A 12,801-nucleotide genomic window follows, 5' to 3' on the forward strand; every position below is an offset into this window, starting at 1 on the left:
CGGGCAAAATCATTATTTGCTTTGAATTCGCTTCGAACTCAAAATCTACTATTAGCACTACCCTAAACATCAGTCATCTGGAGCATTATGCTCCTCATTCTAAGGGTGCATTTTTCTGGCTTTCTCGAAGCTTTCATTCTTTTTTTATTTACGACCACTGAACTAGCAAGTAAAAGCATTAGTTGATGGCCAACGCACATCTTGTGCCGCTGTGCTCACATTTGATGACTTTTCGGAACCTTTCATTTTTGCACGACATGGCGTCCAGTGCAGTGCTTTATCGGAGTCCAATAGGCATTTTTTCCACTGGCCAGTGATCATTTTAGAATGGAGATCCAGTTGCCTGCTCTGCTGACCGTGTTGAAGCAGTACTTGCATGGAATTTTTTACTTGTCCTTTATATTTATTTTTCTGTGTGCTAAATGAAAGTTAAAAATAAATAAAGATAAATAAATTATGGGGTTTTACGTGCCAAAACCATGATTTGATTATGAGGCGCGCCATAGGGGGGGACTTCGGAAATTTGGGCCACCTGGGTTTCTGTAATGTGCACCTAAATATCTAAGTACATAGGTGTTTTCGCATTTCGCCCCCATCAAAATGTGGCCGCTGTGGATGGGATGCGATCCCCGCGACTTAGCGCTTAGCAGCCCAACACCACAGCCACTAAGCAACCGCGGCAGGTTAAATGAAAGATAAAACATTGCACCCTAGAAAAGAATAGTACCAAGTGTCATAGTGCCTTAAAGGGACCCTCACCAGGCCCTATTGAAATTTTGGTTACACCCAGAATCTTGTAGAGTGCCATGTGGTGAGCGCCTTATTGGAAACATTTCTAAAATTGCTGTGTTAGAGGATATGAGGGAAATAAGAATGTCACATTCTCATGCTCCCTGGAGGCATGCTTTACTGTCGTCATACACTCTTCTGCTTTGACTAGCACCTTCCCTGCCTTCTCCCATACGGAAGCCAAAGGACAGTGGTATATTTATGTTGTGAGCCTCGCCTCTCTTCTTTTTCTTCTTCTCTTCCTCTTGTTGCTGTGCAGTTTGCTTCCTGTGGTGGTAATGCACATTCTGGATTGGAAGATTTGTTAAGCTTATGTGCCCTATTTGGTAACGTTGCAAGCAGTACATCTTTTATAGAGGCACTTGTGCATGTGACCTTGAGTCTCTGGAATCTAGCGGGGCTGTCTCGCGAGGAAGGGCACGAGGGCTTCCATTTGAAACTTTAGCTGTTTTCGTGCCCTCCAGACCAGACACTTGATGCTTTGCAGACTCGATCGCCACCGCTTGATCTACGTGCCACACTTGTCTATTTGCAATGCCCTAACTTGGTGAGGGGCTCTTTAAGTTGCTAAAATGCTTGTTTCTACAAAGCAACTTAACAAATTTCTTTTTGAAAACATGAGCCCTTAATAAGGAGTTCCGTCTGTTGTGGCAAGCAAGCGTCTGTTGTCTGGTGACCGTGCCGCACCCTTCCTGCAGGATTTTGAGCCCCAGCAGGGCCCTCCACGTCAGCAACCGCCGTTTGACTCTGAACGCAAGGACCTCAAGCGGGACATGCCTGAAGGAGAGCTGCCCCCGCATGGCAAGGGTGATCCAGAGGCTGAGCCCGAACGACCACCCCGTCCAGAGTCTGGGATGAACGAGGGTGACATGCGCGGGCGACGTGGCCCAGGGGGACCCCTGCCGGTCAGGAGCCCCCCACGACCAGGGCAGGCAAGTTCTCTCTGCTTGTTAATGCCAAATAGCTGCAGCTATTGCTTCCTGTCTCTGCTGCAAAAGAAAAGGAAATTGGTTCGCTAATATTGACCACCCATTAATTTGTCCTTACTTAAGAAGTGTAGAAAGTCACCACATTTAAAGTCCTTTCTTTAATTCTAGTATGAAAAGATATCAATTTTGCATGACCCATCAGGCAAAGTGCGGGTTGAAGTAAGCTGGCAGAACTTAGAAAAGTTAGGATGATTAATAATTATAACGCAGTCGAACCCAGTTATAACAACATTCAAATGCCATGGGAATTCCATTGTTATAACTGGGTTTCAGTTTCAGCTTATTTCTTTAGAAATAAACTGAAACAAAGCATTAAAAGAATCAAAGTGGGGGATGGCAGAACTGTTGTGAAAAAGCTGTAGTATATTGTTGGGGAGGCCAGTGCCCCTCCCCACCACCGTCCTCCATCCGGCTGCTGATTCTGTTGACTCATTTAACTGTTTAACTCTGCTCCCTGCGTGATCTCACTTGTCGCCTGTCGGCTTTCAAGAATGGCACTGCTATAGCTGCAAATCGGGGTCATGGGCGACAAGGGACACGTGAACTGCGCTGATTCATCGCTGTGGTGGCCTCAAAAGGGCCTCTTAAAAAAAAGCAAGAAAGTTGCCCTGGCAGCCTCTCAGCATGAGAAATCTAGCAGAAACGCTGGGATGAGATCGCCAGAAACATCTCGCCACGTATTTCTCACTGGCTTGCACGAGAAAACTCCATGTCTGTCAGTTTGGCTTGCTTTATGCGAAGCTTGCTGACATCCTTCTTTAAGACATCCAGGTGCTCCACGTAGTGCAGCAGAAGGCACCTCAGGAAAACGAAGCCCCGGGGTGACGGAGTCAGCTGTAGCTCCTCCTGTGAGGACATTTAGGCAGACTGCCCTACCGCGGCATTTCTGCCGTTGTCGCCATCACTGCCGCTGTTGCTATCCTAATGTAAGCATGAGCATGTTTGGGACGATCACCTCATCGGTTAGCAGCACCTTGTTTTCCAATCTATAGCAGCGCGCTTTCTTTTCACTGGTAACATCATGCATTGCCAATGAATCATGCATTGCCAGCAAACATGAACCCATCTCACTCACTGATCATGGACACTTTTGATCAAAACGCTGGAGTAAGGAAGTGCGGTAGCAGGAGCGAACAAATTGACCTTTGTGTGGCTGTCGTGTGTCACTGATTTCGGGGGCATGTGGTTGTTAGGAGAGATTAAGTCGGGAAACGCAGAGCAGCACAGCAAACAGACTTTAATTAACCCAAAGTCAAAGTAAAACTCATGCAAACCAAAACACAATGAAGTACTAGCACTTAGGCTACCGACTTAATAGTCACTAAACATGTCCCAATTGCCGGCTACGTCAGTCCTTAGCACCTTCTACGCGAAAGTCCGGCAACCCCAGCCTATGGCTGCACACTAACAGAAACGATCGTTCTTACAGACTTTTGACATCGTATGTATCCTCCGAGTCCGGTGCATGTCAGATCTCTGTAATCGCCGACGCTGTAGCAGTTGCTGCCTTGACGTTGGCTAGTCCACTCGTCCGTCTCTGATGCCAGTGTCCCGAACTCTGTCGGTGATGTGGCACTCCGGCCTTGCTGGTTAAGTCTAACTCTGGGTTCTGCCGCTACTTCTTCGAGTGCCGACGAGACGCCCCGGGTACTATCGTACGTGCTGGTCTGCCTCTGAAGGGGGATCCTTCCTGGAGTGCCTGGAACTGCCGTGAGAGGCTGCAGCAGCTCCAAGGAGCCTCGCTCGAACGTCGCAAAGGTCGACGGCCACACCCTGTCCCGCCAGCGTTACGGACTTGACCGAACCTCCGTGGCTCCCGTCGCCAGTGCGATGCTGACGCCACGGCCTTCTTGGCCCAGAGCCACATCGATAATGCCAGCTCAGTGCCGCTTCTCTCCCGATCACAGCTCGGGTCATCGGGTCACGTGCCTCGAGGGCTCATGCCGTTCGGACCGATCCGCGCACATTGTCCTCTTCCTTTCTTTTTGCGCCGCATGTCTCTTACATATGACAGCGGCCTCTTGCTTCAATGCGAACTAAGCGACCAGAACATGGTGCGGTATGCGTAGATGTGAGACTCTGTCTCCATTGCGGATCGCTTTCTAAGAAAGATGGGGGCTGCGTTGCCGCCGCCGGAGTAGAAAGTTCCTTCTGTTTGCACCAGTTCCTCATGCAAGTTTTGGGAACTACAAGCGCCTGGGATGCGGCCTGATTTTCGTCCGCCTCCGCACATGTGATCACTTTCCTTTTAATTGCGGCATTGTGATGAATTGGGAATGTCTTGCAGTCGACACCTCCATGCTGATAGATCAAACACGGAAAACGGGACGATGGGACGGTGGACTAACCTAAGCACACATGTTACAGCACGTAGAGGGAGCTACAGCTGCTAGGCTTGAAGCGCGTATGAGGCGGCCATTTTGAAATGCCAATGGCAATATGGTAACACAGAGTTAAGGTTGTATTCGATTCTAACGTGCATGCAATTTTTGGACCCGTTTTATCGAAAAAGTGCGCATCAGATTCCAGTAAATATAGTATACTATGCAAGATCCTACGTCCCGTTTCACACAACAACCCAGGCTAAATTGCGAGCCCAGGTGATCAATTTTACTTTCATGGGATTCCATGCATATGGCCGACAGCATTTATGGTGCTCTGTCAAGGTTGCTATCTTCACAAAGTTAGCACTGAGCACTGTCAGCAATATACTTCCACATGTCAAGTGCCGAGCCTTGTAAAAGTGATCTCTGAAAGTGGTTATCCAAGATTACTGCTGCAGTGCGATGACAAGTGCAAAAGTATATGCAAAGATTGAACTGATTAGCTTCCAGAAGGCATGCAGATCGAACCTTTGTCTACACACCAGCACAGAAGACTTACCACACATCCATCGTTTCGTTCTCGGTTTCATATGGGTTGTTACATTAGACGGGATGTGTGAGGGAGGTATTGCTACATGCTGACAATGCTGGTTCTCACCTCGGGCGAGAATGACACCACAGATGCTGCCTGGGCTTACGTTCGTGTATGTGCTACGTAGCGTCGTCAACATTTGGAGATTCATCTGTGCAGGTGATGTTGTAGCTTAGTGAGGTTCCTATGGACGTTGCTCTACTCGAAAGAAAGCTCTTGCTGTGTTTCCCAAAGGTCTAAGATATTGACCGATTTTTGTAAACTCTGTAGGCAAGGAAAATAAGGTTCTAGCATTCTGGTGGGTGCAAATAGCGGTACACGGTATGCTATATCTCTGCAATAAAGCATGATTGGCACTTGTACTGCAGTATTCTTTTTGCATTTGCTTTTTTTGTGGTTTCGGTTTTCAAGTCCTGCAGAACATTAGCCTATTGGGTGCGAGATTGAGCACAGCCGCTGCCTGGCAGGTAATGGGTGAACCCCGGATAGTGTGGATTGTGCTGTACGTCATCTGCTAAGCATTACATGTTTACATGTGTATGGCATTTTACATGTGTAGACCGTTTCTGCCATAGATGCAACACAGTTGTAAATCCTGGTCTAGGGATAGTCGATTAATTTTGTATTCAATTAATGATTAATCACAATTTTAGCCTTTAATCAAAGAATCACTTTCTAGGCAAGGTATTTCGCTGGTTAATTGACTAATCAAAATCTTTGCAGGGCAATTCTAAAAAGTTTCAAGCACAGTTACCTACTTTTGTAGGGCCCTATTTTAATGTTTGAGAGGTGGAACCAGGTTTGGAACACCAGTGTGTAAACAATTAATAAAGGATAATCTTTAACTTGTTAAAGACTAAATATCATTGGCACTAATGGCTTTTGAGAAGATAAAGAACATATGTTATAAAATAGCACTTGTAATGTATTAAATAAGATGCATGACACTAGTGAATCTCTCTACAGTACAGTTAAATAAAAAATAAGAGAAATGGCAAAAGTGAAAGGTGAAGTCCAACTGAAATAAGCAAGAAATTGCAAAACAAACAGGGGAAAGAAAATGACTGGTGTAGAATTTTAAACGACATGCTCTTCTCTGCAGAGCAAAGGAATGTCAATTGGCTAGGATGTTTGAGCGAAACTGACACCTTCTTTGGATGGCCACACTAACAGCATGTGAGAATAGATGCTCAGACGTTATTGAATTTGCTGGAATTGACCTGAATTCCATCGCTATGTCAAATACATGCTCCAAACCGGCGCGCATGCTGTGCCACGTCATTAGTGGACTGGGAGGGACACGACGATCAATGACTAGGTTGAAATAGTATGCCTTGAATAGCGAGGGTATTTCAAGCCTCCAACTTTGAGTGGCATGGTGGCGTGTGAGGGAAGAGAGGGGAAGTACTCAGCTCAGCATCGCTCGGGACTGCATGTATATATTGATTTTTGTGTACCTAAGTCACTGATAGCTTGCTACATTCTTGTTATGCAGTGCTAAGAGACTACAGTAGCCGACCGATTTTTCGGACTCCAAAAATCCGGGCTTGATGGATATTCCAAACTTCATAAATGCACCATCAGGGTTCCCATAGAGCTAATGCATTTTAGCGACCTTTTTTTCGGACAACATAAAGCCAGAAGTTACATTTTCCGGACAAAATTTGCCATGATGGACCAGCGCTATGAGTCAGGGAGGACGCCATTTTGAATCTTGAGCTGCCTGAGTAGCTTCGGATCGGACGTGGAGTGGCTTGGATCAGTATAGTAAATTGATTAGCTGGTATAGGAGACGTCCAAATATGGGCAGCAACAACGGCGCCTGTTGTAAGATACTCTGATCTTAAAGGCCATGCTTTTGCCTGTAGCCTGTGGCGAAATCGATTTTGAGAGCCGGAAGCCGGTCATGTGCTGCCAGTTTTGGACCCCACCTATGAATGCCTGGCGATGCTCACGATGACAACCATCATCATCAGTTTTGCCTCAGTATCGTAGGTGGTGTCGCACACGTCTTTGTCCAGCAGTGATCCGTCGGATTTTATCCAGTACAGTGCGATTGAAATCATTGTCTGCCATCACTAGCCACTGCACAACATATCATCGCTATTTCAGTGTGTTGCGGCTGTTCATTTAGTGCAACGCCAGCGTGTTTTTGACGCCATGGCCCCTGCTCTTCACCCGCCTCCACCGAATGTGTCGAAGAAGCATGGAAAATATCTGACCATGATGCTGGCCAAGAAGGCCCCCATCATCAGGCTTATCGGGCAAGGACGGACCCAAGTCGACGTCACGAAGGAGTCTGATTACGTGAAAAACAAAGAAAAGATCCTGTCTGCAGTCGACCAGTCGCATTGCAAAACTACAAAAAGAGGCTCTGCAGCTGTGGTTGAAAGGAGTCCTAGCAAAGAACCTCCCCATTTCGGGCAACATGCTCAAGCAGAAAGCAGAGATGCTCGCTTTAAAAACGGGGAATTCAGGACTTCAACTTCACCGATGGGTGAATCCGTGAGTTTAAGAAAAGGCACGGAGTCTCTTTCAAGAAAGTTTGTGGGGAAAGTGGTGCCGTGGATCAATCTACTGTCACGGATTACTGGACGAGTAAGTTGAAGGCTCTGCTACAAGAGTATGCTCCTGCAGACATTTTTAATTGTGACGAGACAGGCCTTTTCTTCAAAATGCTGCCGGACCGTTCACTTTCCTTTACTAATGAGGCCTGCGCTGGTGTGAAGCATAGTAAGGAGAGGGTAACTGTCATGGTCAGGGCAAATGCGGTTGGCACCGAGAAGCTGCCCCTTCTAGTGATAGGGAAGGCAAAAAAGCCGGGTTGCTCTAAGGGTGCGAAGAACCTGCCTGTGCAGTACAGCAGCAATACAAAAGCCTGGATTACACAAAGCTTGTTCGAAGATTACGTCTGCCATCTGGACTGGATGTTTGAGCGCCAGAAGAGGCAAGTGGTAATAGTCGTAGACTGCTGCGGGGCGCACGGCGAGCTATTCGTCTTAAATTCTTGCCACCGAATGCAACGAGTGTGCTCCAGCTGATGTACCAAGGGGCCATTAAATACCTCAAAGTGCACTACCGGGCCAGTTTACTTGGCCGCACACTCATGTGCTATGACAACAGGAAGACGTACTCCATTAACCTGTTCTCGGCACTCGGAATGCTAGCAGAGGCCTGGAAGGCTGTTCAGCCTTGAACGATTGCAAATTGTTTTAGGCATGCTGGATTTTACAACTCTAAAGAGCCCGGAAGAGGCAAACGGCACTGCTGAAGACATTGACACCGGCGAGCAGCTGATTGCTGACTTGCACAGCAGTGGGATGGACCTTCCCGTTGCTGTTACTTTTCATGAATTTGCCACGATCGAACATAGAATTGTGTGCATAGCTTACGGACGACGAGATCGTTCGCCAGGTGACTGCACTGCCGCAAAGTGACTCTCACTCCGAGGACACCTCTGGCCGCCCGCAACCATCAATGCAAGACGTTGTCAACGCTCTAATATTGTTTTCTAGTGTGTATGATGAGAACATGGCGTTTGCACAGATGCAAGCAGACATCGTTACAAAAAGCAGGAATATAAAACAAGCGATTGTCCGATACTTTTTCGGTCCAGTTTAGCTGGAATAAAGTTTGGTTTTGCTACTCACGGATTTTTGGGACTGTTCTTTTATGTGGACAAATTTTCAGTCCCCTCCAGATCCAGAAAAACGGTCGGCTACTGTATCGTGCATGTGCCGTACAGTGTTTTCTTGCCCAAGATTTGTAACCATTAAACTACGTGATAAATTTTCTGATATTTGATATTAAACTCAATATTCAGCATTCTTTTCTTGATTCGATTTAATGGTCAACTTGAAATCTGCTGCAGTTAAAGCTCGATTTAACGCACTTCAATATAATGAAATTCGTAATATAATGAAGTATTTAACTTTTATAACTTGTTGTCCATAGAACACCGTCTATTTAGGACCTCAATATAATAAAATGTGTACACAATTTCGATGTAAAGAAATTTCATTGCCACTGCGAATGAATACTGAGACAAGAAATGAAACTTCTGCTGATGCAGATGGTCAAATGGTTGATTTACGAGTGGCTGCTAGCGAATGCGCATCTCTCAAATCTTGCGCTGGGTGACCAAGAGTGAGCACCGAAGTGGAGTTCCGTATAAAGTCCCAAGTGCAAAAAGATCCTATTGCTCCCGGTCTGTACGCTGTGTGCTTTGGGAGAAAGTGAAAGTGTGCGTGTGTGAGCCAAGAAGGATGGTGGTTTGATGAGTACCATCTTCCTGTGTGAGCAAGGAGGTAAGGGGCGTGGGAGCAAGCTCACAATAACGCAGTCAAGCATAGATGAAGAGGGGGGGGGTGGAGGAGGGGGAGGGTGTCGTGCCTCTTCTTTGTGTGGCATGGCTGGGCATGGCTGTCGGCATGCGCGCCTTGTTTCTGAGGTTGCCGTGTGTGTTAAAGGTGGGTGTACCAAGATAGTTTGGGATTGTGTGTGTTATCTTCTTGTCTCGTGCATTTAGCACTGGAGTTGCATAATCTCACGTTTTGAAGACATGTTGAAGCAAGAGGCAGATGAAGCATTCGCTCCCTGTGGCCCGCGCTTTTCATGATAGTGCTATCGCAAGGCAGGAGGCATCAGCCATGGGGGTGGAGTGGACGCAAAAGCGTGGCTGGATTCGCTTCTTACCGCCGATGTGAAGCTTATGCTGTTGACACTTCATAAAACCGGATCTTTCGTTGGCTGCTGTCAAATTTAACAAACAATTTGATTTTTTCCAATTGCTCGATAATTAGAAAAGTTTTGTGGCCCCTTATGTGTAACAAAGATCCATGGGCAACTGTACTTATTTGCATAAAAGGTCGAATTTCAAGACAACGAAATTTCGATATAACGAAACAAATTGCCAATTTTACAGACTTCGTTATATTGAGGTTTAACACTATGTAATGGTATTCACCCACCCCTATTATGAAGTATTGTAGATTGTGCAGAGCACATGATTTGTTCACTTTGGCTAGTTTGCATTCATGTTTCTATTGCAAACAATATAATGTGCAGAAAGATGAGTTGAGCGCACGTATAGCAGGGGGTTAAATTTGTCAGATCACTGTTACCAGTGCCTTTGCACTCTAGACTTTACTGCCACAAGTACACTTGCCCAAGGGGAGAAGTCTATACGAGCAGACAAACGTTTGAAGCTCCAGATATCCACAGAAACCATGATTGTTGTGTGAGTGGAGGGGGTACCATGCAGTGCCCTTTTGTTATTTTTTGCCATTATGTTTTTTGGGTCTGGGTTCTGCTCACAACTAATGATATGCTGTCTTTTCACATTGTTAAGCCATGTGCATATTCACCTTTGTGCATAACATTTGTGCCTGTGCACATACTGCAGTTGTGTTACAAAAGCTGTTGATGTCCAGCTCTTCTCCTATCCACTTTGCCTCTTTCTTTTGTGGTCCCTTGTGCCTGCGCAGCCGATATGAATGCATGCTGGGCCAACAGTTCTTTAGAGAATTGAATATGAGAAGGATGGCAATTGTTGTGGACACATGAAAAGACGTAGAATGCATGTACATGTTTGTTTGTATCTAATTTCCGCTAATTAATATAGCATGGGTTGTCAGCTTGGCCTAACTAATTGATGAATACAGTTGAAAGTCATGAGTGTAACTGAAAGTTAGTACAGCTCATGTTTGTCATGGACCATATTCAACAGTGTCGCTTGAGTAATGGGTTGGAACGCACCTTTAAAGTTGTAACTCATGAGTCATAATAGTCATGAGTGTAGCTCATACCTGTGTTCAGGGACACAGAGCAGTCAGTGAGATGTGTGTTGGACTCTGCGCTGCAGGATGTATTCGCTGAGGATCAGTGGGATGGCTTTGAAGACAGCGAGCCATGGCCTCCAGGACCTCACCGAGGAGGTGGCCCTCCACCACCCTGGATGGGCGGACCACCAAGAGGGGGACCTATGCAACGCCGTCCACCGAGGGGGTTCCCTCCAATGCGGGTGAGCTGTCGGAGGCCCTAAATATTGCCAAAGCGAGCATTCCACTGGTGTGCACTGGGACACACTGGGGCGATAATGATAGGTTGAAACGGTGCCCAGGTGCGCGCCAGTGTGACTTGCGATTTTGCCATAAGTTTCGCTGAAGTGTGTAATAAGGAAGACATTGCCTGCTGTACTGTGTTTTTAATACAGATCTACAACTGTACTTGCTAATGTCTCGACTCCAACTTCTTTCATGACACCTTGTGATATTCAGTGTTCCCATATGGGTTGTTGATTAACTTGGTGTCACTCTGTGATCTGTGCAATCTACTAGGCTCCTGGTTAGCTCAGATAGCAGAGTAACTGCCTCGGCAAAGTGTTAGGCTCAGGTTCAAGCTACTTATCTGGATGATCCTTTCTTTAACTGAAAAGCTTTCTTTCTGAAAAACCATACAGGTTTTCTTTGTAGCTTTGTGCTACTCTTTGGTCGATGCATATCTGCCAAGTTTTACTAATTTATTGTGAAATGCTCAATATTAGAGCTTGCGTATAGTTGTCTTAATGAAACTAGCAATTTCACGATTCTTCATTTGTGTCTAATTTAGTGCAATACGAATTGCAAAGAACACTAATGCAGTTGCCGATCTATAATTTAGATTCGACGAGGACCACCAGATGTCCCAATAATTGGGAGCCTGGTATATTGGAGTCGCCAGACGACAAGTGACTTCACTCCACTAGTGGCAAAAAAAATGTGCGCCATGCTGTGCCATGAACTTACACCTTTTAAGAAAGTGCAGAGACCAGCCTATCAACATTTCTGGCATCGGTGCGATTACAATGATGGCTATATAGATAAGCATAGAAAATGCGCAAAATGCGCGGAGGCATGGTGGCAGCTTCAGAAAAGAATATAACCACCAACAGGCGCACCAGTATGGCTTATCGCCGTCAACCTTAATGCAATGAGCGTCTTCTGCTATCTGCTTGGCAACACAGTGGAATAGGGTGTAGTGTAGTGTGTAGTGCTGTTGTAAGTGTACGGCACATTTTAATAGGCAATAAACCCAACGTGCCGTCATTCTCTGCTGTCTCCTTGAGCGGGGACCTCTTCAAGTGTGCATTGCTTGAAAATGTCAAAAGTTTTGGTCCTTACACAGCAACCCTTTGCGTTCTACTGTCGGTCACTGCCCGACAAGCTTTTTCGTTGCTGCATTGCTGTGCATTTTCTCATTATGCATGGTGTGCCATCTCTTAAAGAGTAATTAAACTCTTTTACTTGAGCTTTGCTTTTTTTTAGACTAGAGGGCAGTGCTTATGCTGTTTGGAGCCTTGGATTCTTCGAGTGCTCAGTGGCTCTGTTTTTGTGCCTCTTGATGCGAGGCATGGCTGCCTTTTTGCCAAGCGCCTTTTACGGCGGTAATTCTGAAGCTTTTAGCAAAAGAGAAGACGATTTTAGTGAGGAAGAGAACTATGTGCGTCCACCCTATTATGGAGATAGAGATCCTACAGATGCCAGTCACGAAGATGACGACAACGCTGGCTCTGGTAACACATGTCCGTGTGGAACGGGCTGGCGTGCCTACATGGATAATTTTCCAGCCTTTGCCCCTCCTACCTTCACTGCCATGAACCTGGGATCCCTAGTAAGCGCCTCCAATCTAAATAACTGTTCTTCACAGATTAGCTGATTGAGGAAATAATGCACGAAATGAACTGCTATGCACGTGAAAAAAATCTCCAATGCTGGCATCCTTCCGAAGCACTCGATTTAGAAGGACTGGGAAGATGCGTCCTTGGAAGAATTCAAAGCCTTCCCAGGGCTAATCATCAACATGGCTTTGAATCCTAAGTCGGAACTGAAGGAGTACTCTAGCAAGGACCTCCTCAAGAAGATGCCTTTTTTCCCACATGTTTTTCAACTAAAGAGATTTTTTAAAATCTTTTGGATGCAGCGTGTTGCTCCAAGCCCAAATGCCTCTTCAGGTGGCATCTGGGCTTGGGAGCAAGGTCAGGGATGTTGTACTTTACATATACAGTACGCAAAATGCAGAGAGCATTTCAAAGCAACCCAAAAATTTGCCTAGATGAAAGCATCATTGG

General features: G+C 46.0%; 1 protein-coding gene and 1 pseudogene across 2 annotated transcripts in view; both read left to right on the forward strand.

The window, feature by feature from the left end:
* The window catches only part of LOC126545093 (uncharacterized), an 80,787-nt gene that overhangs the window by 35,954 nt on the left and 32,032 nt on the right, over positions 1-12,801 (forward strand). For both annotated transcript variants that reach the window (XM_055078238.2, XM_055078239.2), the window contains exons 5-6: positions 1,488-1,721; positions 10,558-10,716. In XM_055078238.2, the coding sequence (XP_054934213.1) occupies positions 1,488-1,721; positions 10,558-10,716 (393 nt within the window). The remainder of the gene's footprint in view (positions 1-1,487; positions 1,722-10,557; positions 10,717-12,801) is intronic.
* On the forward strand, positions 7,355-8,462 carry LOC140213754 (tigger transposable element-derived protein 4-like; annotated as a pseudogene).

Source organism: Dermacentor andersoni, chromosome 10 (genome assembly GCF_023375885.2).
Source record: "Dermacentor andersoni chromosome 10, qqDerAnde1_hic_scaffold, whole genome shotgun sequence".
Taxonomy (NCBI): domain Eukaryota; kingdom Metazoa; phylum Arthropoda; class Arachnida; order Ixodida; family Ixodidae; genus Dermacentor; species Dermacentor andersoni.